This window comes from Magallana gigas, chromosome 1 (genome assembly GCF_963853765.1).
Source record: "Magallana gigas chromosome 1, xbMagGiga1.1, whole genome shotgun sequence".
Lineage (NCBI taxonomy): Eukaryota > Metazoa > Mollusca > Bivalvia > Ostreida > Ostreidae > Magallana > Magallana gigas.
The window spans coordinates 31,096,422-31,120,215 of record NC_088853.1 but is presented as its reverse complement, the minus strand read 5'-3'; the positions used below and the strand labels follow the sequence as shown (position 1 = coordinate 31,120,215).

The following is a 23,794-nucleotide window of genomic DNA, read 5'->3' as shown; positions in this document are numbered from 1 at the left end:
ACTTACGAAGTTCTTAAGTAATAATATTTGCTGAGGATTGTGTCGCAAGGACGGTCCACAAGTACTACCCTGACAGTTGGGCCAGGACCCGGGGGTGTCAACCATCCCATGCAGCCCATAGTGGAATAAGGGCGCCAATCGATCGTCTCAGCTGAGAAGCGTCCACGGTGAGCCCGGCGCTATGCCGGGTTTAACCTTGAGACGAGGTGCACTTACACCCTCCTGTGCAAAACACGACCGGATGCAGGATCCCCCAAAAATGGTATGTGCGCGGCGGCATCTCCCTGACAAACCGGCACATGCTATCCATTGTCTCATGCAAGTCGCTGGGGATACCTGCATCGGACTACCTGAACACCTGGAAGGTGGGAACGCTCTGGACGAGGTCCATCGAAGTTGCCCAACTTCCTAAGATCTGCTCCGGCAACCACTCGCACACCCGGAGCCTCATTCCGGTGGCTTTCTCCCTTAAAAGCACAGTCCTCCTAAAAACAGGGCGAAGGTTGCAACCCGTCACGTGGTCACTTATTTTGTTAGTTCGCTCCGCACAATTTTGAAAGGGGCAGGGTGAAAGTGGCCCTCGTCTCTTCCTTCTGCGGCGCTGGACGTCTTGGGATGGGACAGGACCGCTCGCGCTGGGACCTTGCCACGCTTTAAGGCTTCAGCTTCCTAATGATGAGAGAGGGTACAGCTATCGGGGCTCCTCTGTTCCGCTGGCCTGCCCAATAGGCGCCCTGCGTCATAATGCGCTTTTATAGAATTTCGCAAAGTTGCATGCGCAATCATCATTATGGAATATGCTTTTCTAATTATGTGATATTAAAAGTACATCAGAGTAACTTAAATAAATTCATTACAACTTGAGTATGCTCGAGAGCAATCTTTATTGTGTTTTACAAACACATTATCGTGTAACAAATCTACGTATAATAAAAGCAGTAGTCTTTTGATATACAAAATAGTACATTTCTTCTCTGAAAATGCTTGACGGTTTTAACAGTCTAGGATTCCTACTAACGTGTTTCACTGATTTATGTGGGGTTCACATAACGTATAAATGTCGGTTTGTTTGTTTGTTTTTTGTTTGTTTGTTTTTTTTATATTAATGGTTGGATCATTGATAAAACATCCTTTTGGATGTAACATATATCAGTTTACAAAAAGATATATTGTTATGAAACAGTGAAATAAAATTCTAAACATGTTTTATAATACAATTAAATCGTCATATTCAACATAATTTCCGATTTTTATTATTATTGACTAAATACACTGTTTTTCAATCAAGTCTAACGTGAGCACATGATCCCAATCAAGTGTATAAATTAATGTTCACTTGATTTGTTTGTTCGATTGCTTGTTTCTGATTTGCTAAGTCTGTGTCTCAGATTGGGTTGACTTTGTCCATGCCGGAGCTCTTCTGTCTGCTCACTGTTAATTTCAGAACTGGATGGAGTTGATATATATTTGGTTCCTTCAAAAAAAAATTCTCAAGATATTAGAACGATTTTAGCAAGACCCTGGATTTTCGGTTGGACGTAGCAATCTATTTCTTGCGTCAAAACAAGTTTAAAATGACACAATTTCAAGCGAAATATGCACCAATCGCGTAAGTTTTGGCTCAAAAGCCGCACAAATCTTGTTGAGTTCAAAGAGCCATGGGTGAGTGGCTAGCAATGAAATAAACACGCTTACGTTACATTGCTGTTTGACACAACTATCCAAAGTCCAAGCTCTTGTTAAAATGAATCTATCAATCTTTAACTTCAAGTAAAGCACCATTTGTATGAAATGTGTCCATATTAAAAAAAAACTAACAAACCATATTCTTGTAATTGTCGTATTTGTATCAGAGTAGATATTTCGATCGATTGAACGCTGTCATTTTTTGGAGGCCGGTTTATCTGTTTTGTGCTAATTGGATTCCAAAGTTCTGTAATAGCTACGAGATGTATGAATGTTCCCAATCTACAAGAAATATTTTTTCAAGATATTTTAATCAAATTGGTTTTGATTTATGTAAACAGAATTGGCATACAAACATAAATTTTCCAGTATTGTGAAATTGTGTTTATTCAAACACAAACGTTTCATGTTAAATCTTACAATTTGCTGCAAAAAATCATTTATTTACATCAATTTGATAATTAGGGCCCCGCAAGGATTTGCGGGTGCCCTATAGTAATCACACTGTCCGTCCGTCCTTCTGTCCGTCCGTCTGTCACTCTTCCGTCCAAAAATTTTCTGTTTTTTTTCTAATAACTGTTTTTATGGTTGCCCAATCAAGTTCAAATTTGGTATGGTATTTCAGCAGGCAGAAATACATATGTTGATGCTAAGTTTGGTTCTCTATGTCTTCTGGTTTGGAGCTGGAGTGGTGGGGTAGATTCCTAACTATGCATAAGAATGAATGGGCAAAGAGAGATAACTGCTGCAAGGTTGGCCGGGAAATACCAGTGCTGGGAATTACCGGTGGTAAATACCGGTATTTCCCGTCCTGGTAAATACTACTGATTTTCACTAAACTGGGAAATACAAATTTATAATCTTTATTTCTTTAATTTGCTCAATGTAAAATGTATGTTAAGGATATAAGTTGTTGACAATAAGCATCAAAACACCATTTAGCATACTTTGCCATTTCACTGTCAGTTTATGAATGTTAAATTCACAAGATCACCCATTCCCAAAGACTTCTATAGCTGCTAGAGTACAAATATTTTCTAGCTTTTTGTACCCCAAGTTTAGTGTTTTACAGGTTTATAATTCAAAGCACAAAATAAACTGTCATAATTACTGTATATGTGTTACAAGTAACAATTAAACAATCAATGTTGTTTTAATAATTGACTCTTGACAGTTTTGTGCTCCTGTTTTGGGGAGATATATACTATGAGTGGGGCTAATTGGCTTCTCAAGTGTGTTGCATACTGAGGAAGTGACACAGGTTACACTTTATATTCATAATTTTCTTGGCTCATTTTCACATACACCAAATAACCAGAAAATGGAATTTTTGATATCATGTTTTAGGTAACTGTATAAATGCACCTTTACTTGACTTAAGTCTTAAAAACAAATAACAATGGTGTATGAATAAATCATGTTTGGAATATTCATAAGAAAATAACCAATACATTACTGGCTAGTCAAAACTTGTTAAAATTAAAAGACTATTATAAAAGTTCATAGCTGACAAGGTGTACTATTGTCTACATCCCAACAGATTTGATTAAGACTAAGTATAAAGTACTATTATATGTAGTTAAACTTTATTTCCCAGTATTTCCCGGGAAATACCAGTAATTCCCGGGAATTCCCAGTATTTCCCACTGTCCTGGGAAATATGAGTATTTCCCGCTTTTTTGCCAACCCTGAACTGCTGAGAATGAATGAACAAAGAAAGATAACTGCTGAGACTGTTACCATTGTATACATGGAAGGCTGTGCAATATTTGTCCTTTTGGATTAATTAACCTTCCACAGGAAGAAAACCCTAAGCTTTATGTTTATCTGTCACAATGAGATTAATTACTGCACTGCCTGTGTCTGCAAATGAACTTTGTTCTGAAGTTAAGGTCAATTTTGAATTATGCGTAGTATTGTGTACATTCTTTGAAATATGGATTTAAAATATAATATTCATATTTTATTTTGGTTAAAATACCGTACACAATAATTTATGATATATTGAATTCTAAAACCAAGATATATATTAAGATATCCTTTTTCACTATTTTATTTTTTTATTTTTATTTTATTTTTGTTCTGCCTTAATGCTGTTAATTTTAACAGGTAAACAGATAATAACCCCATTCTGTCATTTCTGAAAAAAAATTCTTATTTTAAATTTTGAAGAAAAGGATGAGAGAGCAGAACAATTAATCCCCTGGGATTAATTATCTTGTCTGCTGCAGAAAATTTAGAGGATTATCTCTATCTGTCATATCGAGATTAATGAACACCTTTGTCTGCACTGATGTTTGTTTTGAAGCAAATTAAACTCTTATTCCATGAGCTGCACCCTAATATTTTTACCCCTCAGTTTAAAGGATGGTATTTGATAAAGAATATATTTAATTCTAGTCCAAATACTTATATTCTGTTAAATAAAAAAAGTATATAAATTACAATAAATAAAAAAAAAATTTTTTTTTATTAGATATCATTTTTTTTATTTTTTTTTTCTTTTTTAATGGATGTTTTGGTGTTGTTGTTGATTTTGGTTGCTATGTTTATATGAAAGAAAACTGAAGAATAGAACCTGAAAATGTTCCTTCTGTAAGCCCTGATTAAATTCAATAAATGGATGAGAGCAGGATAATGAATCCCCTGAGATTCATTATCTTGCCTGTTTCAGAAAATCTAAGGTCTGTCTTTATCTGTTTTATGTATTACCTTACACATGTGTCTGCAAGTGATGTTTGTTTGAAGTTGAGGCAAAGCCTAGGTATCATTGCATTGGTATCAATTCTTTGTTTGTTTTTAACAAATTTTATTTCATCCCATGTTAACCCCCTTTATCCCGTGGATATGACTCATTGGATATTTTTTGATATCCCAAAGTTGTGACTTTACAATGGGATTTGTGTAGGCATAATGAAGTAAACTAATGTGGACTTTTATAAACAGTGTAAACATTGATTGTGGTGTATAAAACATGGGATAAATATAATCTCATATGATTTGTAGTATAATATGATTTTTATCCAACTTGTGTGTTTTATCCCCTCACTAAGGCTAAAAAAAAAAAAAAAACTTTAATTGTTGCATGAAAATCATATCCAACTACAAATCACGATATCATATATATTCCAGTTCTTTACATCTTCTGCCGGGCATTTATTTTTCATCACTGTTAATATAAAGAGGATGGAATTCAAAGTTTTTTTCACTTCTCTATATTAATTGTCATAGCGGGCCCTTCCTGACTGGACGGTTTTCTAGTTAATAGCTAACATTATCAATTGCACAGAAAAGTAAAACACTCAAAATATCTCTAGATCAGAAGATCTCTCATTGTTTGAAAAAATAATTTTAACTTAGATTGTAATTTAAATAATAGATTTTTGTTGTTGTTGTTGTATAACAAACTTATTGATGTCTGTGTTGATTGACTGACGTTAGAAAAAGAAGGCGTTAAAGAGCTTACAAAATGATACAAAAAGCTGAAATTGTCAATGTATGTTGTTTCAAAATTTGTATTATTATGCCCAAATTCCGAAAGACAAGATGTTTACTGTTGAACACAGTACCATGATATGTGTGTATGCGCGTCTGTCCGTAACAAATTTCCTTCAACGATTTTTCAGCAACTATTAATCGCAGAATAATGTTTTTGAGTTACAACGTACTTTTTGATTACATATGTCATATTGTGAGATTCATTTGTGTACCAATTAGACATCAAAGTTCTGTTATATGACGACCTTGTTTATTTTTAGACTAAAGGATTATACTGTGGAATCGTTTAATTTCGAGGGGGCCAATGTTCGTGGATTGTCAGCATTTTGCTTATTCGTGGAAATGTAATTTCCGTGGATGCGTCGGTTTTTAATTTCAGTATGTAAAGAAATTTATTATCATTAGTTTTCGTAGAGGATGTAAATTTGTGGGTGAGGCCTACCCACGATTACCACGAAAATTGAGCCACCACGAATTCTAATGATTCCACAGTATATGATGTTGTCCGCAACTTGTACGCGCAGATGCTTGAAATTTTAACACAACCTTCGCTTAAGCATGCGTGCATTTTAAATTTTAAAATACATCAGAGGTCAACTTCCTGTTAAATCACTACTTTGAATTTTAAGCCTAATATTTTCAACAAATTTTGGTCAGATTTCTCAGCAACTATTAACCATAGATGCTAAAACTTTAAACACACTCCTTGCTTAGGTTTGTCATTTGGTTAGATTTTATTGACCTATCGGCAGTAATCTTCTTGTTAAATGGCGATTTTGTTTTTGCCATATGTTTAAAGACATTTTCGTCAAAGATTTCTAAGAAACTATTTATCGCAGATCCTTGAAATTTTAACACAATCTTTGTTCTTTACACTTTACAATGCATTCCCAGAGCACCATCTAATAAGATGCAGGTAGTGACAAAGTTTAAAATAATGTGCCACGAATACCTAAAATTTATCTTACCTGTGCATGACCATGCCACAGAACTGGATTAAAAGAAGAACAAGAAAAAATATGATAAACAACAGCCCCAACATCTCGATTTTCATCTCATAGATGCCATGTTCGTCTCCATAATCTTCTATCTACAATTTACAAATAGTATGAAATAATGGTGGTTATTATTACGATTCCTTATTTTCTATGCTGAGGTTAAAATTTTTTGACATACCGGAAGTTGAAAAGTTACTACAGTTGGGCTTCTGAACTGGAACATGAAGTTGACGGTTATCCACAAGATATTCACAAGGGCCATACCACTGCATACATTGTTTCGGAGTTCCTTTAATTCTCCTGTTAAGTCTTTTTTCATCTTTACATCTTTAGGATCTAAGTATCTACAACCAAAAAGTTGCAAATATATTTCACCTTGCTGCAAAGTCTTACAAAATATAAGCTATGAAGATGGAACTCACTTTTCGACGAGATCCTGCCAAAACTTGCTTTCATTTTTATCCATAGTTAGTTTTTCCCCTTGGAATGGGCCTTCGTCTATCCAACATTTAGAATTATTAGCCTGCATTAAGAAAGAAAAAGTATGTATTTTCAATTTTTAACGTCAAAGAAATTATTTCTAAATTTAAAATTCTAAATGGAACAAAACCTGATGCACGTTATTTCAATATCCCAACCGTTTACAAATATACATTTGGAAAACCTTTTACATGTATAAACATATGTTACTGAAAAATTATAAGTTATAACGCGTTTAATCTGAATTCGATATAACCGTTAAAGTTTGCAAAGATGTGTAAAGAATGTTATCGGGGACGCGAACGACTTATTCGAGATTTCGAAAAATCTGTGTTCGCACTAAAACATTTATAGTATAAAACTTTTTAGAAAAGCGTTTTAGTGCTCTTTGGATACGCATTATAACGCTTGACAAAAGGTGTTATAATGCCTTTTAGAAAGATGATACCACGTTTTTGCATTAAAAAGCTTTTACAATTGCGTTACTATGGATTTGTTGCGTGGTGACACCTTCTCAAAAGCCATTCTTTTGCCTTGATACGTAACTATGTCTTTATTTTATTTTTCAGGTACAAAAGATATATCAAAATGAATATCATTTACAGGTGCAACTACCAGAAAGGGTAACGACCAGTCATCGCACAATTATATATGCGCAATACTTGACAAATATTAATAAACTGCAACCTAACAGATAACTTCAATATTTTACGGGCAGACCAGTCAACAATTAACATTTGAAATAATAGTATTGATAGGATTGCTAATTGATAAGAACTGCATAGTTGATTATATATGAGGATATAACAATATTTTTTTCTATGCCGCTTTTCAACCGAAAACGTCCATTTAACAATATAACAAATGCAAATTTCGAGCTAAACTACGTGATGTTTTAAGTTTTTGATCATGTAGAAAAAATGTAAGTGTGATGATTATATTCTTAGAGTTTGCCAGCGTACCAACCTTAGGTGTAGTTTGAGCGTCTTTTTCGTGGGTGCTGTTCTCATCCTTGGGTGGTTGATCAGCTACATCACCAGATGGCAAGTCACTTTTGTACACACTATCTGCACTTTGATTTTTATGACCAAGCATGCTTATTGTCTCTTGTAGAAGATTTAAAAAGAGTTTTTCTTTGTCGGAACTATCTCGTTGAAAACTGTTCTTTACTAGATTTGAAACGGGGGAAAATATATTTGACAAAACTCCATTGTCTTTGATTTTTTCTTTTCCTGGTGTTGAATTTTCTCTTGTTCCCCATGCCACGTCATTTAGATTACACAGCGAGTAAATAACTGTACTAAAAATCCACTTGGAATGGATACGAAATATAGGAATCCGTATAAGATATTAACCCATTCTAGAGGATGCAACAACGCCGCAACGACAAATATAAGGACAAGCCCAAGTAAAAATATCACACTCGGATGGTAAAATGACTGAGTTAGTGCAGTAATGAGAAGTCCAACCATTACCACCATCATTATTATGACATAAAATCCACTGAGAACTTGGGCTACGATTAGCTGCACCTTTGTTGAACACACAAGGCATATGACAAAGAACAGAACTCCTGGAATAACGGAGGCAATATATGCATTCACAATGCTTATATCAAATACCGTTACGAAAGCTCCGGCGATGAGCATCAGAATTGTTGATGGCCCTATGATAGTTGAAACCATTAAAGAACCTAGATAAAGATACACGTAAAGGAACATAGAGGTTACACATTTAATCAATGAAAATTCAAGAACTGCAATAATTTAGCACTTTTTTTCTTGCGTCGAACTTTGCTGACACAGATCGTAGCAAGATATACTGTAATTGTAAACCAACTTTTATTCGTAACGACTTTATTTCGCGATGTACCCGGGATAAGCTGGTTCGCGACTAAGCCTTTTCAATACCTGATGTTTAAGTACAAATGCATGGCAAATACTAGTCCGCGGCGAAAAAAATATTAGAGATATTGAGGTTTTTGCGAAAATCACGAAAATTTCAAGCACGCGAATAAAAGTTCGTTTATCGTATCTTCCTCCCATTTACATGCTCACCTAAATATATAATGTACAGCCAGCTTATATTTGGATTTTCTTTTACAACTTTCTCCAAGTTTTGTAGAAGTGCCATGATATTTGCAAGCGTTGTCGGACCCCAGCGCTTTCTTTGTTGAAACAGAAGTGTGCACAGCCAGCGGTCCTCACCTGCAAAAATCAGTTTTGGATAAGGTGTTTAGTTTGAAAATTACATATTTCACGTAAAAATGGTCAGTTCAGAGCTCTTAATTTAGAAAGCTTTTTTTTTTTTACTTATTATCGTTTAAAAGCATGACCCTTTATAAAACAAGTATTGAAATGAAAAAAAAAACAATAAGTAAAGACAAAGTTACGTCCAGGTAACGAATCCTTTAAGACCCTTTATCGTACATGAAGCGTAATAGAAAGAGCAATAAAAAGAGATAAGGTTACGTCCAGATAACGAATCATCACTTTGTATCTCAGAAGTATAATATAACCTAATAAATTAATGATTTGATAAGATGCATCCTTGCATACCCCTCTGTCTATATCTCTGGTACATGTACGTGCAGCAGAAAACATAGTAAGTATTATTCAATTCATATCCGATTGTTTTATTAATATAAGTCTTAATTTAATAGGTACACGCTTTCAAGAAACACGATGTTTGCCTGCATATGTACATTATTCGCGTAATTTTTTTTTTATTATCAGTGGATGTGAATTTTAACCTTTAACGATATTATTACTGGACGCCTATGTATTTTAATAATAAAATTATCTCATAAATAGTCAAGATTCGGACCAATGACGCTACTTTTTATAATAAGTGTGTGTGTGGGGGGGGGGGGGGGGGGGGGCGTTGGTTATATGATTTTGCTCACCTTTTCTCTAATCAATATGCTAGATCTATATAGACATTTCACATGCAATAGATATAATATGGTCTATATCATGACCTTGACATATTACACCAGATTATAATATTAAGTGTTTTCTCCGTAACAGTACAACACTAAACCTAGAGTATACCAGAAAAATAAAATACATGATGAGTGAAATATTAGTGAGAATTATCTATCGTAAGCGAGGATTAAGCACCTGAGAAGTGTAAGTATAATCTATTAGTGAAGTATTAAGTTGTTAATTATTTTTAAAGAAAAAACATTAGCAAATCAATTGGACATTTTTAAAATGAAAATAAACATACAACTTTATAAATTGAATTATGATTTTCAAAGATACTTGTTGTTTTGAACAGTATGATCATATGTGCTAAAGACTACAAAATTGACTAAATAACTTGCCTAAGTCGTACATCAGGACTTCAGTTGCATTTGTGGGAACCTGAACATACTTTCCCATTACATTGTCATCCATTAAAGCAGATCCTCGGAAAAGACTGAAACATCCTGGAGAACACAACACACACCCCAGGACGTGTTCAGTAGCTTTTTGTAGCCAATGGGCAATTGCATATTCAAATTTTTGATACCACACAATTGGCCCTACAATAAAACGAATCTATTAATAAGCTTGATATTTTGCAATGGAATTTATTCCCGTTGCAGAAAAAAAAGAGAACAAAAGAAATGATCAATGGAAACTGCAACACGTGTACCTATATATTTAAATGATTTAACATGTATGTAACGTGGATCTACGAAAAACAAAACAGGTGTTTAAGATTTGCAAATTTTTTGGAATGACTGAAGAAAGAAAGGACGATTTTAAGTTAATTTTTTTATCTGTTTATCAAAGATCGAGCTTTCAATTCGGCAAGCAATAATATGTTGACGTCAGAGTTTGTCAAGTTAGTGATGTTACATGTATATCTAAAAGATCCGATAACGATTCTGTATTAGTAATACGACAGATACAATTTAGTCTTCTGAAGAAAAGATCTTACCCATACATAATGTGTGATGAATATAGTAAATTCATAATAATATAGTTGTATCCAACAAGTTAAAAAAAGTGAGCACATTTGAGGAGACACAGACCGTTTCCAATAGAGTGTATTCGTCCACAGGCTGCCCCAACAGTTTTGTCTTTCTTCATTCTATCGATGAGAATTCTGACAGCACCATGTGTGAAATCCACATCACCGTCCAGTGCAAGAATAAAGGTATTCTCAGCCTACAATCATATCATAAGTTTAAGCATGCAATCCTAATTTCTAAAATATAAAACAACATGTTACAAATATATCTACTTTTAATGTGGAATAACACACCTTAAAAAAGTCACTCAAATTAACTGTAAATTGTTTGATTATGAAAGATATAATGATAAATTAACTATACATAATTATGTCAAATAAGCGAAAAAATTGCATTTTGGGGATAAAAAATTAATATCTAAAAATATTAATTAAGTAAGTAACAACAAAAGCCCCTGCGGGATTCGAACTCGGTATGAAGTAATCACAAGCCTGGCTATGAGGTAGGTTATAAGTTGCAGTTGATAAAATCCTTTTAATAAAACAAAATGTCGTTTCGATCAGAAGCCAGCCATTTTATGACAATGTGTCATTCTACCTTAATAGTACACATATGAATCAATCAAAGGACAGTTGAAATTTAACTTATTCACCATTTAAGGTAAATGAAAAAAGTAAAGCTTTTTTGTACATTGTTTATCTAGATGCATTACAGATTGAAGAATCCAGAAATTGATTCCTACAATATTAATTGTGTTGCATAATTGTTGATTTGATATTTTTTCAGAAAGATACTAGGTTTCAATTACATCATTTTTGGTGTTGAAGTTTTGCCAATATAATTTTTCCTATTTCAAATCTGGTCAACAAAATGTGTCATAAGTATTATCATATCGGCTACATTTAAAAGTGAAATAATATATCGTTTTACGTTTTATCAAATTCATTAATTTCAGAATTTGAATGATAATGAAATTCAGCATATATACCTCTCGGATAAGAAAATAATGTATATGTGTATACATATGTTTATATGACAGTGGCGTCGGAAGCAAATATACATGTAAAGTGACATGTTATTCGATATGAATACGTTCTTTGTACATGTAATAGCAGGTGAAGTAAATAATCATTGTTACCTTCATTTTAAAAAGATCATCGATGTCAACGTTGTTGTCTTTTTTCTGCATGTATTCTTTCTCCATATGAAGTCTATATCCCAGCAAGTAGTACAAATACATGACCTGTTTTAAGTAGATCAGATGAATAAGTATTTAATAAAGTTAAGTTCGAATCCTTTTGATTGCTAAGGTGCATTTTAAAACTGTCGAAATAGTGTAAATAAGAAGAAGCAATATTTCAATATTTGCATTATTTTATCTATGCTGTTGTCATACCCCCCGTAGAAAATATTTGGAGGTACATAGTAATCAACTTGTCTGTTTACTCAATAGTTTCTATTCTTATGGAGGATCATTGGACGTTCTTACTTCACGCAAGCATTGCATATGACAAAGAAGTGTTATAATTTGTCGTAAGGCCATATGGCGATTTTCAATGTCATTCGAAAGAAAAATGCAAAATTCGTATCTGGTTAATAACTTCCTTATTCAAGAACTTCGGGACAGTTTTTCTTTACATAAAAAGGGAGGGTATCATGTAAGCTTGCTCCTAGTACCTCTGATTTTGTCAACTTTTGTTTATCAAATTTGCAATGCTAATCATAGTACATGCAAATTGAACATGTTTGTGCTAAAGAAAAGACTGACCTGTGACCATCTCTTTTTACGTCGTATTTTAGTTTTATCTTTCAAATGAATAAACATGAAGTTTCCTTCAGGCATTTTGTAGACTTTCTGCTCTCCATAACATGTTGGGAATTTATATGGCCCCTCCAGATCAATTCGCTCAGAATTGCGCTTACTAAAAATGAATTATTGTCAGATATTCATAGGATTTTCATTCATAAAATGTCAAAACCTCTTCGACCATAGGAGTAACAACATACATATGTGTGAGTTTGTAAAAGTAAAATTGAAACTGTGTATGTTATTTTATATATGTGAATGCTATAGTGTTACTTTGTAGCATCGTCTATGACTGAGTTTTATTTTGTGACGAATTCGTTAACACATCCGTTATCTTTATATGCGTCATCAAAACATATGAACTATAAAAAAAAGTGTTAGTTAAATTTATTTCAATATTTCATGAAAAATTACTTTTTCCAAAAAAAATCCATATTACTTTTACACATTTTTCAGTTCTGTCTTACCATCAAATATTATCCAAGTCCGATGACCAGTGATTTGTTCTTTAAAAACAATTACCTTCAAATCGATAAAAATCGTTCGGATATTGATTTTCTCGTTCAGCTTGATCTTTATCCACTCTACAATATGAATGCTTACAAGTTTTTTATTTTGCTCATTTTCAACGATTATAGTATAATGTATAGACATTTCAATTAAAATTGTTAATTATTAAAGTGCATTATCATATTATATTATTATTAAATCCCTCTATATCAACTATATGTAAGACCAAACCAACAGTTTTTTGGCCACGATAAGTCAACATTTTTATTTTTTAATAATTTTATAATTCATACATGTACATGTATATATACTATTAGTCAAAATTTCTAACGCCCCAGGTAAGTATTTGTAATTATTTTGATCATGACATTAAATGAATAAAGAATAGCAAGGCATTTTGAAATCTCAATCAAAATTTGTAAATGGGCTTTATGAAAAAATCAAGAAGGTACAGGTACCCTAAGATATAAATTTTCACTGTATTATATTCACTGAAATATTACCTCAATAGGGACTTCAACAGTTGTTTCATTTCCATTCGTGATTCGTGCCACATTGTTGCGCATGCGTAAACCATAGGTATATTATCTTTGTCAAACTTGTTCTTATCCTTTTGTGTTTGAACTCTGTCAAAATAGAATTTGAATATAAAAATGTACAAAATGTATATAACCCATTATTTTTAGTAATTAAAATATGAAATCTAGCTTACTTGTCTTGATCACGTTTTCTATTCAGAACCAAGTCCTGTTCTAACAGTATTCCACAGTTAAAAGGATTAACAAATAAGCTATAATAGATGATACAAAGTTCAATGGTTAGGTATATTTACACATCATAAAATCAACAAAATGAGGTCATATTTTAAAATTTTAACCTTCACACAAATCTGAATCTTTAATTTATATTTTGTTTTTTCTCTACTTTAAATGTTTTAATACGTTGCTAGAAAATATATATAATTGTAAAATCGATTGCATTGATAAATATTTTTTAAAATTGTTATTTACTTTCATTCACTCTCAGGGGTCTGTACCTTTCGATTGTTGCTATCCTCTTCTGCTTTGGAAACCATATGTGTCCGGCAATCCAATACAGTGACAGGATCCATAAAGAGGCCAGAACAAGATAGTAGTTGGACTTTAAATAATTGACGTCACAATCAGAGTCACAGTCAAAATTAAAATTCCTGGACAAAAAATCCCCTCTTCTTAAACATAAATAAGCCATTATGCCCGATGCTATTGGTGTAGAGAGCAGACATGGAATAGCAAATGAAAATATTTGCATTTGTAATTTACAAGCAAGACATGCTTTACAGTAACAAACAATACTAGATCAGACTAAAAGTATTATATTTAAAACATCATGAAAACTATGTTCTGCTAATTCCATCCATGTCTCTGGATCATATAGTTTGCATTTTGCAAGAAAACTTGTAAGAACAAATGACGTTAGAATTTTGAACAAAGATACAAATATATTAATGTATGCACGGTTTTTGTTTAAGTCGGCTTGGATGTCTGAAATGAGTGTTTTCAATCGTATGTGGTCACAATTTTTCTTTTCTTTTAAACTTTCAAGAAAGTTTTCCCACCATGCGAATGATGCTAAGAATAAAGCAAATAATGCCATGAAACATGACCCAAAACCATTGATGCATTCTGTGATTATATCACCGTTAGGGGTATGCACTTTGTTCCCATGGAGTGTTGATATTCGACAAAAGAACTTCACGTCCGGAATGAAAATCAATGCTCCGACTGACATCTGCAAAAGAAGTGCTAGCATATCCACCGAAAAAATGAAGATCTTTTTTGGTAGCGAATTACGTTTTTTGTTTGTAGTTTGTTGATGCAAATTGCTTTTTTTGAGAGTGTGAGGCAATTTTAGAAGACTTGGGATAACCCCTGTTGCACTCAGCACCAGAAGTCCTTGAATTGTTCCTATTTTTGACAGCAAATGAAACACGAGGAGGCAGAGTCCAACAGACTGACAGACAGCCAGTACAATGCACTACAAAATAAAAAGAAAAAAAAAATGGGGACTATGTATGTTTGTTAAACTTAATGAAGAAGTCTTATCTGGTTATCGAGTTGTCAAAGTAAATTTGATTAAACTTTCATATAATCAAGTAAAAGTAAATTAAAATATCATATTTTCTTCCTTTCTTTTTTAATAATTTACAACTTGACATAGATTAGTAATCAAGTTTAGAATCTGACAAGGACTATTTTTTGGTGCAGCATTGGCGAAGAAAAATATCACATGTGCTTGTCATGCAAAATTGCTGTAAATTCATGAATTTATTTAGCATTTTCAAAACAATTACATTTGTGTTTAATTGTTTTTAACCTGAACTGATTAGTCTAATCACCTGGTCTCTCGCGCGAATCCACGGCATTATCTTTCAACAGTCGCTTTCGTTGTAAAACAGTCCCATATATAGCTATAGATGTAGACGCTAAATATATCGCAAGATTTAATGCGTTTACATCGCACAAAGCTCGCTTAGATCGTGCAAATTTCGTACGAATATTTTTTTCAAATGCGATTATTTTGACAACAGATTACGCTTCATATATAAATTTCTGGAAAAAAACCCAATAAATAATTACTACATCAGTTTTATTTTGAAGTCTTCTTTTCTTTGTAAAAAAGCTTTTACAATTATTTAAACTGGTGAGCTGTACATGGCCCATGCCATTATTGTGTGCCGTACATTACACTTAATTCAAATTTCGCATTCCGTTGTACAAAACAGTTTCAGGTGCACCGTCGATAACACTCAATATTGTTAAAGTCTCATTAAATAAGATGTCTAAATGCATTAACCCGAAACCAGTCGATTTTAGGATAGATAATTATATATTCTGATCACAGGAGATTTGAATGAACGATGTTTCTAACGGGTATGATTATGCAAACATCCACAGGGCATCTGTTTTTACATGGCAGTAAAGTTTATATTCGTCATTATCAAAGACAATGAAAATGTAAAATAAAGTTCCGGATTTCCTGTGCATTAAGTTTCAATAAGGTGATGGTTATTTTCGGTAGTTTTGAAAGAGACTCAAATTTTACAGTGTTTTAATCATAATTCTCATCGTCTGTAACTTTATAATGCATTTCTATATTAGCATTACCAATATTCATGCTACAATATTTTAACAACATGAAAGTACTGAAAGATCAACATCACTTAATTACTAATACGACATGTAATTTCTTGATGCAACTGCAACAGTGCACAAAAGATACTTTGAAATCAAAAATATTGACCTCCTAGGAAGTGTATATATGTTTTATGTGCACTTGTCAATTGTAATTGTCAAGTAAACTGATTGATAATACTAATTCGTTAAATATTTTACAGTACCTTTCCGATAGACATAGATTCTAATATTTAAAAAAAACAACAACCCAGTATTGGTGTATTCTGATTTAGATTTTTAACTTATGTTGAACAGGGATAAAATATAAAATATATAAACACTTATGGACACCAACCGTCCAGCTGTATATAAAATATATATCATTTTATAATTCAAATAATTATCTAGCACAGTATGAAACTGGAACGTAAGTAAAATGTCTGCAAAAGTCACCTTTTAGTTACTTATTAATATGATGAATTACAGATTCAACCTATATGGGTCGAAATTAAAGAAAGTTTTAATGAATAAACTTTACTAAAGATGTAATTTTACTGTTACAATTATGGTTTTTTTTCACAAAAAAAAATTATTTAAAATGAAAGTACATGTATCCCGAAACGATCATTGAAAGCTATAGCATACTTTTACAAGAAATGATTTTATAACGTTAACGTCATGCGGGTTTTTTTCCCTTTCCAAGAAGTCATTGAAACACGTAACAATGGAACATGTTATAAGCAGAAGATACATCAGGAAGTGTAGAAGCAACGAATAACTTATGCATTATACTTGAGAAAATGAGTGAGAATTTTGTGTTTCAAGTAATTTAAGATATATTTTCTTCTTCTATAACAACATTTTTCGATGATTTACAAGACATTCAATAAATGTAACGTTTAAACATGAGATTAGTTTTTCTTTCTTTAAAAAGTTAACGATTTTGTAATGTGATCAAATATTTTAAAGTCATTTTTGTGTATTTGTATGATGATTTTCTCTTTTGCATCGTTCACATAAAGAATGATATCTATTTAATGATAGAAAAAAGTCAGTCGCAATGTAAATAAGCTAACTCATTTACAAGTCTGCCATTCAATTTTTTTTGAAAAAAAAATCCTGATTAAATAGAAAAGGAAATGATTTTCTAAAATATCACTCTCATACCAAATGTTTAAAGTACACAAAGACTCTTTGCTAAAGGGTTTATTTAATATATATATATATATATATATATATATATATATATATATATATATATATATATATATATATATATATATATATATATATATATATATATATATATATATATATATATATATAATCAAAACTGTTAAAGTGAACATTATCAAGAATCAAGGATTTACACTCGAGTAACAAGTTTAACTGTAAGGTAATGCTTAAAAACTATGAATAACCTATCAAATATTTTATCAATTCTGAGACACACACATCTCAATGATTAAATCTGATAATTTCATTGTATGAAATTATATGAATATCGTATTAAATGTTTGTCGTTTACATTATGCATTTGAAAGACAGGTTAATTGATAGGCGATCTTTTAAATATGTGATTATACTTTACGGCAAACGACTCAAAAACATGAAGAAGATAAGGTTGCAGTGTCTACAAATAGTACCTTATCATTCATTTTATATACCTTAATTTTTATTTGATGTACATTAAATTGTATAGACGTAATAGCAAGTTTATTTTTGTTTCTGAAATTTTATTTAACACTTACTGGTTAATGTTTTAAAAGTAAGTTTTTTTTATTTAGATACATGGTATTAAACAGGTTTTTTTTCAATATGCCCTCATACCATTTTTTCAAAAAAATTATTAAAAATTTTGAGCGTCCTGATCGGAAAAATAGATGTCTAAGGATGGCCCTTTTCAACAATATCTTCACCAATTGCTTCTGATATGAAATTGTAATGAGTGTAAGGAATTCGGAACCTAATGCATTTTAAAGAGATAATTATATATATGGATACACACACCTATACACACTTTATATGTAGAGGGCGGTGCTCTTCTGTTTATAAAGTTTAATGTAAAGCAAACGAATCATGGAAAATTGCATACAAGAAACTGTAACACTCTCTCTTCCCTCTCTCTCTCTCTCTCTCTCCCCCCCCCCCTCTCTTTCTGTGTGCAGCTCTTTGATAAGACGTGTTTGTACATTACAGCAACACATATGTTTTTATTACCACTAAAAACTGAGCTTCATAAGGTTAAACTTTTTGTAAATTCCTTTTTTTGAATATATACCGCTTAGGTCTTTACTGACACTGTACCAGTTATCGGCTAAACTGACAGTTCGGGTTAATAGCACGCGACTGAGATTTTTTAATTCAGTCGTCTGTTTCGAAGAAAAGTAAGTTTGCTTGAAAACTTTCTGGAATATGTTTTAAATATGAGCTTAAAAGATCATTGTTTACCGCTGATTTACATGTGTGCACTTTCAGCAGTGAGGGATGTGACGTAATAAGTTAAAAATAGAATATTACCTCTGTGATACATTATTATATCCCTTCTTTGATTTGACATATTATATCAATACATATAACATGCATAAACAAAGGGAGTTCACTAAATTCGGTGAGATTCATTGTGCAGTTGAACGCCTGATTGCACAAATATGTATTGAATAGTCAACGATTTTGTGCATTACCGTATGATAACAAACGAATAATTTTAAGAGGTGTGTTTATGTATCATAACCCCTACGACCTTTAGTCTGACCCCACAAGGGACATAATTCAAATTGCATGTTGCAATGTATAAAATCAACATACACAGGAATTTTACTATGTTATTATCACGAAGCCGATAACTGGTACACTAAATCGTGAAAACTCGGCAAATTCGGGGCGTTTTAAAAATCACAAAACAATGTTTTGGGTTCTAAAAAATAATATAATTTAAAATATGGATAAACAAGGTGTTCACCATTTAAAGTATGTCAAGTGTTTTTAAAAAATATCAAGAAATAAGGAAATACGAAAAGAAATCGTTAAATTTTAGCCGATAACTGGTACAGTGCCAGTACAGGTTTTTTATGTTACTGCTGCGCCGCCTTAAACGCTTGTAACTTTCTTAACTTAATTAAAAGATAACACCTCAGCTTGTCACAAAACCACTAAACGTACTATATATTGATTGGTTTTGATAGAGTCAAAGCATATATTTGGTGAAAAATACAAATATCATTAAATGATTTTTTATTTGATTTTTTTTTTCATTCGAAAGTACTTTTCATTTCATTTTGTTGATTTTAATTTTTGTTGTTATTATAGCACTAAAGGCTGAATTTTTGATCTAGCAGGTATTTCATTTCATTTTTTTAATCTCATATTATTCACCCAATCTTTATAAAACTTCTTACAGCATATATTGAGCCCTCAAATATTATAAGAATGACGATTTCGATAACATGTAAATTTGAATCTGCAAATATGAAGAAACATAAATATTTTAAGGAAATTTGTAGCGTATATATTAACATGCATATGTATATTTTTACCAAATATCAATTCTAAAATAAAAGAATGTGAGTGGAAAAACAGATTCTTATATAAACAATATGCATCTTGTTTGCACATAAAACATCGTAAATATTTGTTTTATTATAATTGTATGCAGTTAAATTATTTATAACTGTGTATAATTTTTAACGATCTCCGATGCTCAGCAATGATCACAAACTTTAAAATTATCCGAAATTAATTTTGTTCGTATCATAATTCTGCCTTTTAAATAAGACAAACTTAATAAGTCTTGTATTGTTTATATTACACATATCTTTCCAACCAACTGCTTGTCTTAGTGGCTCTACGTAGACCAGCTTCACAAAGATCAAGGGGTGCAACCACCGATGCTTCGGTATAACCTTTTTTCCCCTAACATGATCACTTATTTTTTTGTAGAATACCAATCATTTGTATGTCGATACACAAACACCGAAATCACTCATTCCAGATTGCAACGATGAAAATAAGGTAAGAATTCCCTTGGCTTGATACGTGGATGAAAAATGCTTTGAAAGCAAGATAATTTCTTTTACTTTTATCGTAATAGGTGTATTTCAATTTCCTTTGACAATGTTTGTTATTCACATTGAATTTAATATAATTATATCACAAAACTGCATGTAATAAAATGCAAAACAACATACAAGCCGAAACCTATAAATTTGTTACGATATGGATTTTTACAATCTGTCTGACTTGAAAATGACAGAAACAATCAATTAAGGTTAAACTTTTATTTTAAAGTTTTTTCAACTTATTATATAAACAAAGACTCTTTAGTATTCAAACTCAGGACTCAAATCGCCAGTAAATCAAAGTTACACCCATTACGCTGCAGAGATAGAGGCCGAGTTTTGGCGATAAAACCTTTTTTTTATTATAGGTTAAAATTGACATGGGGAGTAGATATCTTGGGTATTTTGATTTCAGCATCAATAAAACAATTTCAGAAATATTTCTCAAAAAGCACAAAAAAAAAAAAAAAAAAAAAAATACCAGAAATTTTTTTTTGTAAAAATAAAATTAAAAAGGCACTTTAAAACAAAATCAAAATATATATGATTTTTCAAAGTGTTTTTGCATATTTTATTTAGATTGAGCGGAAGTAAGATAATGGTTGCTACCTGTACATTGAATGTGTTTGAAGTTTATATCTGTTTAAAACGTAATATATACATACTAAAGGTATAACAAAAATTTATTTTTTTTTAGGGAGAGGGCTACAACTCAATAGGATCTCCGTAATGGTGCAAGTGCTTCACTCCCGCAACGATTTCGTCTCAAATCGTTTATAAATGACAATAACATTTGCATTTCTTACCTGAACTCAAACGTTGTAGATGTCTATGGCATAAATTAATCCAAAAATATCAAGTATAGTCCATATATCGGTTACTTTTCGTGTATGTCAACAACGAAAGTTGAATTTGTCCGCCATGTCTACTGCCCTTGACCGGTTTTATTTTGGGACAGCCAATGAGAATTCAGGAGCGGATCTTGAACTGAATGTAGGAATTCCCCTATTATAAACATAATTAACGCGGTAAATATGAATTTTTCATTATATACCATTTCCTTAAATGATGTTTTAGTGATATAACGAGGTAAGATCAATTATTTACACTGACATTCACGTTATCAAGCCCATCAAAACTCCAAGCGTACATCCCATAAAATCACGCGAGAACTGTCATGGCTGCTGAAAAAGACGACTGGTAAACATGCTGATGTGTTTTATCTGGTTTTGATTTATATACGATTAATTTGTTCAACCTGAATTAAAAAATCATTTTATCTCAAGGAAGACAAATATAAAATCGATCTTTTCAGACCGAAGTCAGCCGCATTAAAAACTTAATTCTGCACCATTACGGAGATCCTGTGGAATTGTAGCCCTCTCCAGTAAACATCAGATATAAAAAATCGGAGAGGGCTACATTATTGCAGCTATTTAGAAACGGGAGTGTTTTAGTAGAAACCGATGGGAATAATGTTACTTTGTTACTTTCTTGGATTTACTATCACGTATCTACTGTGTCTAAAGTAGTGCCACTGGGGTCTCAAAAAAGAATAAGACATTATGCACGCTATATGAACGACCCACGTGGTTTTTTTTTTGATGCGCATGCGAAATAAGGCAGCACTATTTGTGCCAAAAAGAATACTAATACTTTGGAAATTCTTTCAAGGAATAAATATTTTTTTTGTGTTTTATTGTTTGTTGTTTCCTTTATTTTTTTTTACAAGCGTTCAAGTATAATATAGAAGTCTGTGCAATCTGAGTGCCTCTCAATCGGAAAGCAACCGGCCGTAACTTTCTTGACCGGTATATATACCCCACTGACAGTAGAGACGATTGAAATTAATATGGCGAACCAATTCTTTCATGAATTCATTTCTTCTTCTGCTTGGTCCGATTTTTTTTTTGTAATTACAGTATCAATTTTTTTTTTCATACAAATCATTTATCTTAGAAAGATATGGACTTTCTCCTATTTACATCAGCAGAATCAGTCCCCTTTCAAAGTTACAAATATTCAAAGTAAATAGAAATAATTTCTCTTTGGGCAAACGAAAAAACAAACCAAAATGCATCACGGGAATGTTTAGAAAAGGAAACCGCTTGGTTTCGTCCCCCGAATGATTAGGGTTATTCAACCCGCGTGCTATGCATCGATTGTAAAGAAAGTAGACTTTAGATATATTAGCGAACAAAACGTACACATGTTTATTTGTAATTTGTCTGATCATTTCGACCTTTATTTAAGGCGATTTCAAATTCGTAATACAACTATACCCGTCTCGTCGTCAGGGGTGAAAATTAACATGAGGCGAAATAACGAGGTACCTTTTAATGTCGTTGTTTTGTTAACACATTTTGCACGTATTTTTATTCTTTGAAATTTGGCATAATTGACGGGTAAAACTACTGCAATGTCTATTATTATACATACACTAAGCATAGCCATCGTTTAAAAGCGTGCTTAAATTTAATATAAAATCGGACCAAGCAGCTTTAAAAGCATTGAATTATATTTTTTGAGAGTTTACCAGAGCTTTTTAAAGAGACAGTACGGCGCATTTTGCATAAAAAAAATTGAATAAACTAATCAATGGGGCTAGGCATTTCTGTACTACTCATAAATGTATAAACTTTCATAAAATGAAAATTTGTTCCATGAAATAAATCTAATTATTTCATTAAAATTAATTATTACGTATAATATATATATATATATATATATATATATATATATATATATATATATATATATATATATATATATATATATATATATATATATCGTAACGTGTTACTGAGATCAACCTTAAATTAAATACTATTACGCATGCGTATTTATTATAAACAAAACACATACAAGGCTCGCCAAGATTCTCCTGGACAGGCTTGTTAATAGAAATATGTCTTTTCTACTCCTCACAGATAATAATTGTTCACTGCTTCAAAATAATCAGAGTTATTTTTGTGTCGTGTATTTTGCGTGTTTATCACAGGAGTTGCTTAATTTATTTTGTGAGACCCCTTGAGGGGTTCATTGACATATCTATGTCTACTCATTTTAAAATGAACTGAAATTGGTAAACAAATTATAATTTATCGAGAAAGTGTTGATGTGTTCCGTTTAGAGAGTCTGTTTTACTTCGTATTCCATTATGACCGTATTCGGGCGAAGATTATGTAGTTTTGGGCAGGTGTCAATTATTGTTAATCAAAATTTAAACGATGTAAGATTATTTCAGTTTGTATGACCCTAACATTTTCGGAAGCTCATAATTATATGAATTAGGTATGTGAAAGGGATTTCTATGTACTTTAACTGACACAGTCAAAATTGTTCCTTATTCCTAACGATAAAACGAGTAAATCTTAAGTAAAATTACACATGTGTTTCCGCTGCACTGTCTCCTTAAAGTGTGTCAAAATTTAATTCATTTTAGAGATAGAAATGATCAGTTGAGCGATGTGGTCCAAGTGTTTCTTGTTTTATTTTTTTTTCTCAAGTTTAAGAATTATTGTATCAATCAATATTAAGCTAAACAAACGATCGTTAAAAGTATGTACATCGCACAAGAAGCATGTAATGATTTTTCTTTATTTCAGTGTGTTGTACTTGCTGTTTGTCAGTCTGTT

General features: G+C 32.0%; 2 protein-coding genes and 1 long non-coding RNA gene across 3 annotated transcripts; all 3 read right to left on the bottom strand.

The window, feature by feature from the left end:
• Positions 1 to 917: 917 nt before the first annotated feature.
• On the bottom strand, positions 918 to 8,840 carry LOC105336663 (chitin synthase). Its single transcript, XM_066066037.1, has 7 exons — positions 8,720 to 8,840; positions 7,629 to 8,355; positions 6,605 to 6,705; positions 6,361 to 6,526; positions 6,153 to 6,274; positions 1,823 to 1,968; positions 918 to 1,474 (listed from the first exon to the last, which is right to left on the bottom strand). Exons 2-7 carry the CDS (start codon positions 7,755 to 7,757, stop codon positions 1,326 to 1,328), a joined length of 813 nt encoding a protein of 270 aa, XP_065922109.1. The 5' UTR covers positions 7,758 to 8,355; positions 8,720 to 8,840; the 3' UTR covers positions 918 to 1,325.
• LOC136275814 (chitin synthase chs-2-like) lies at positions 8,688 to 12,585 on the bottom strand. Its single transcript, XM_066085856.1, has 5 exons — positions 12,395 to 12,585; positions 11,765 to 11,869; positions 10,687 to 10,822; positions 9,991 to 10,191; positions 8,688 to 8,869 (listed from the first exon to the last, which is right to left on the bottom strand). Exons 1-5 carry the CDS (start codon positions 12,467 to 12,469, stop codon positions 8,688 to 8,690), a joined length of 699 nt encoding a protein of 232 aa, XP_065941928.1. The 5' UTR covers positions 12,470 to 12,585.
• A 358-nt stretch (positions 12,586 to 12,943) lies between these two features.
• On the bottom strand, positions 12,944 to 14,936 carry LOC136269977 (uncharacterized). The gene is made up of 4 exons (XR_010707599.1): positions 13,980 to 14,936; positions 13,656 to 13,733; positions 13,447 to 13,569; positions 12,944 to 13,017 (listed from the first exon to the last, which is right to left on the bottom strand). It is a non-coding gene; the product is annotated as an uncharacterized lncRNA (long non-coding RNA).
• Between the last annotated feature and the right edge of the window lie 8,858 nt (positions 14,937 to 23,794).

Coding starts and splice junctions, on each gene's coding strand:
- LOC105336663 (XM_066066037.1), bottom strand. CDS start 7,757: ATGCTTGGTCATAAAAATCAAAGTGCAGATAGTGTGTACAAAAGTGAC. Junction 1,969..6,152: donor TGTGGCATGGTCATGCACAG/GTAAGATAAATT, acceptor TATTTCTTGTAG/ATTGGGAACATTCATACATC. Junction 1,475..1,822: donor ACGACAATTACAAGAATATG/GTTTGTTAGTTT, acceptor TTTTTTTTGAAG/GAACCAAATATATATCAACT.
- LOC136275814 (XM_066085856.1), bottom strand. CDS start 12,469: ATGCCTGAAGGAAACTTCATGTTTATTCATTTGAAAGATAAAACTAAA. Junction 10,823..11,764: donor ATGATCTTTTTAAAATGAAG/GTAACAATGATT, acceptor ATATGATTGTAG/GCTGAGAATACCTTTATTCT. Junction 10,192..10,686: donor AATACACTCTATTGGAAACG/GTCTGTGTCTCC, acceptor GTTTTATTGTAG/GGCCAATTGTGTGGTATCAA.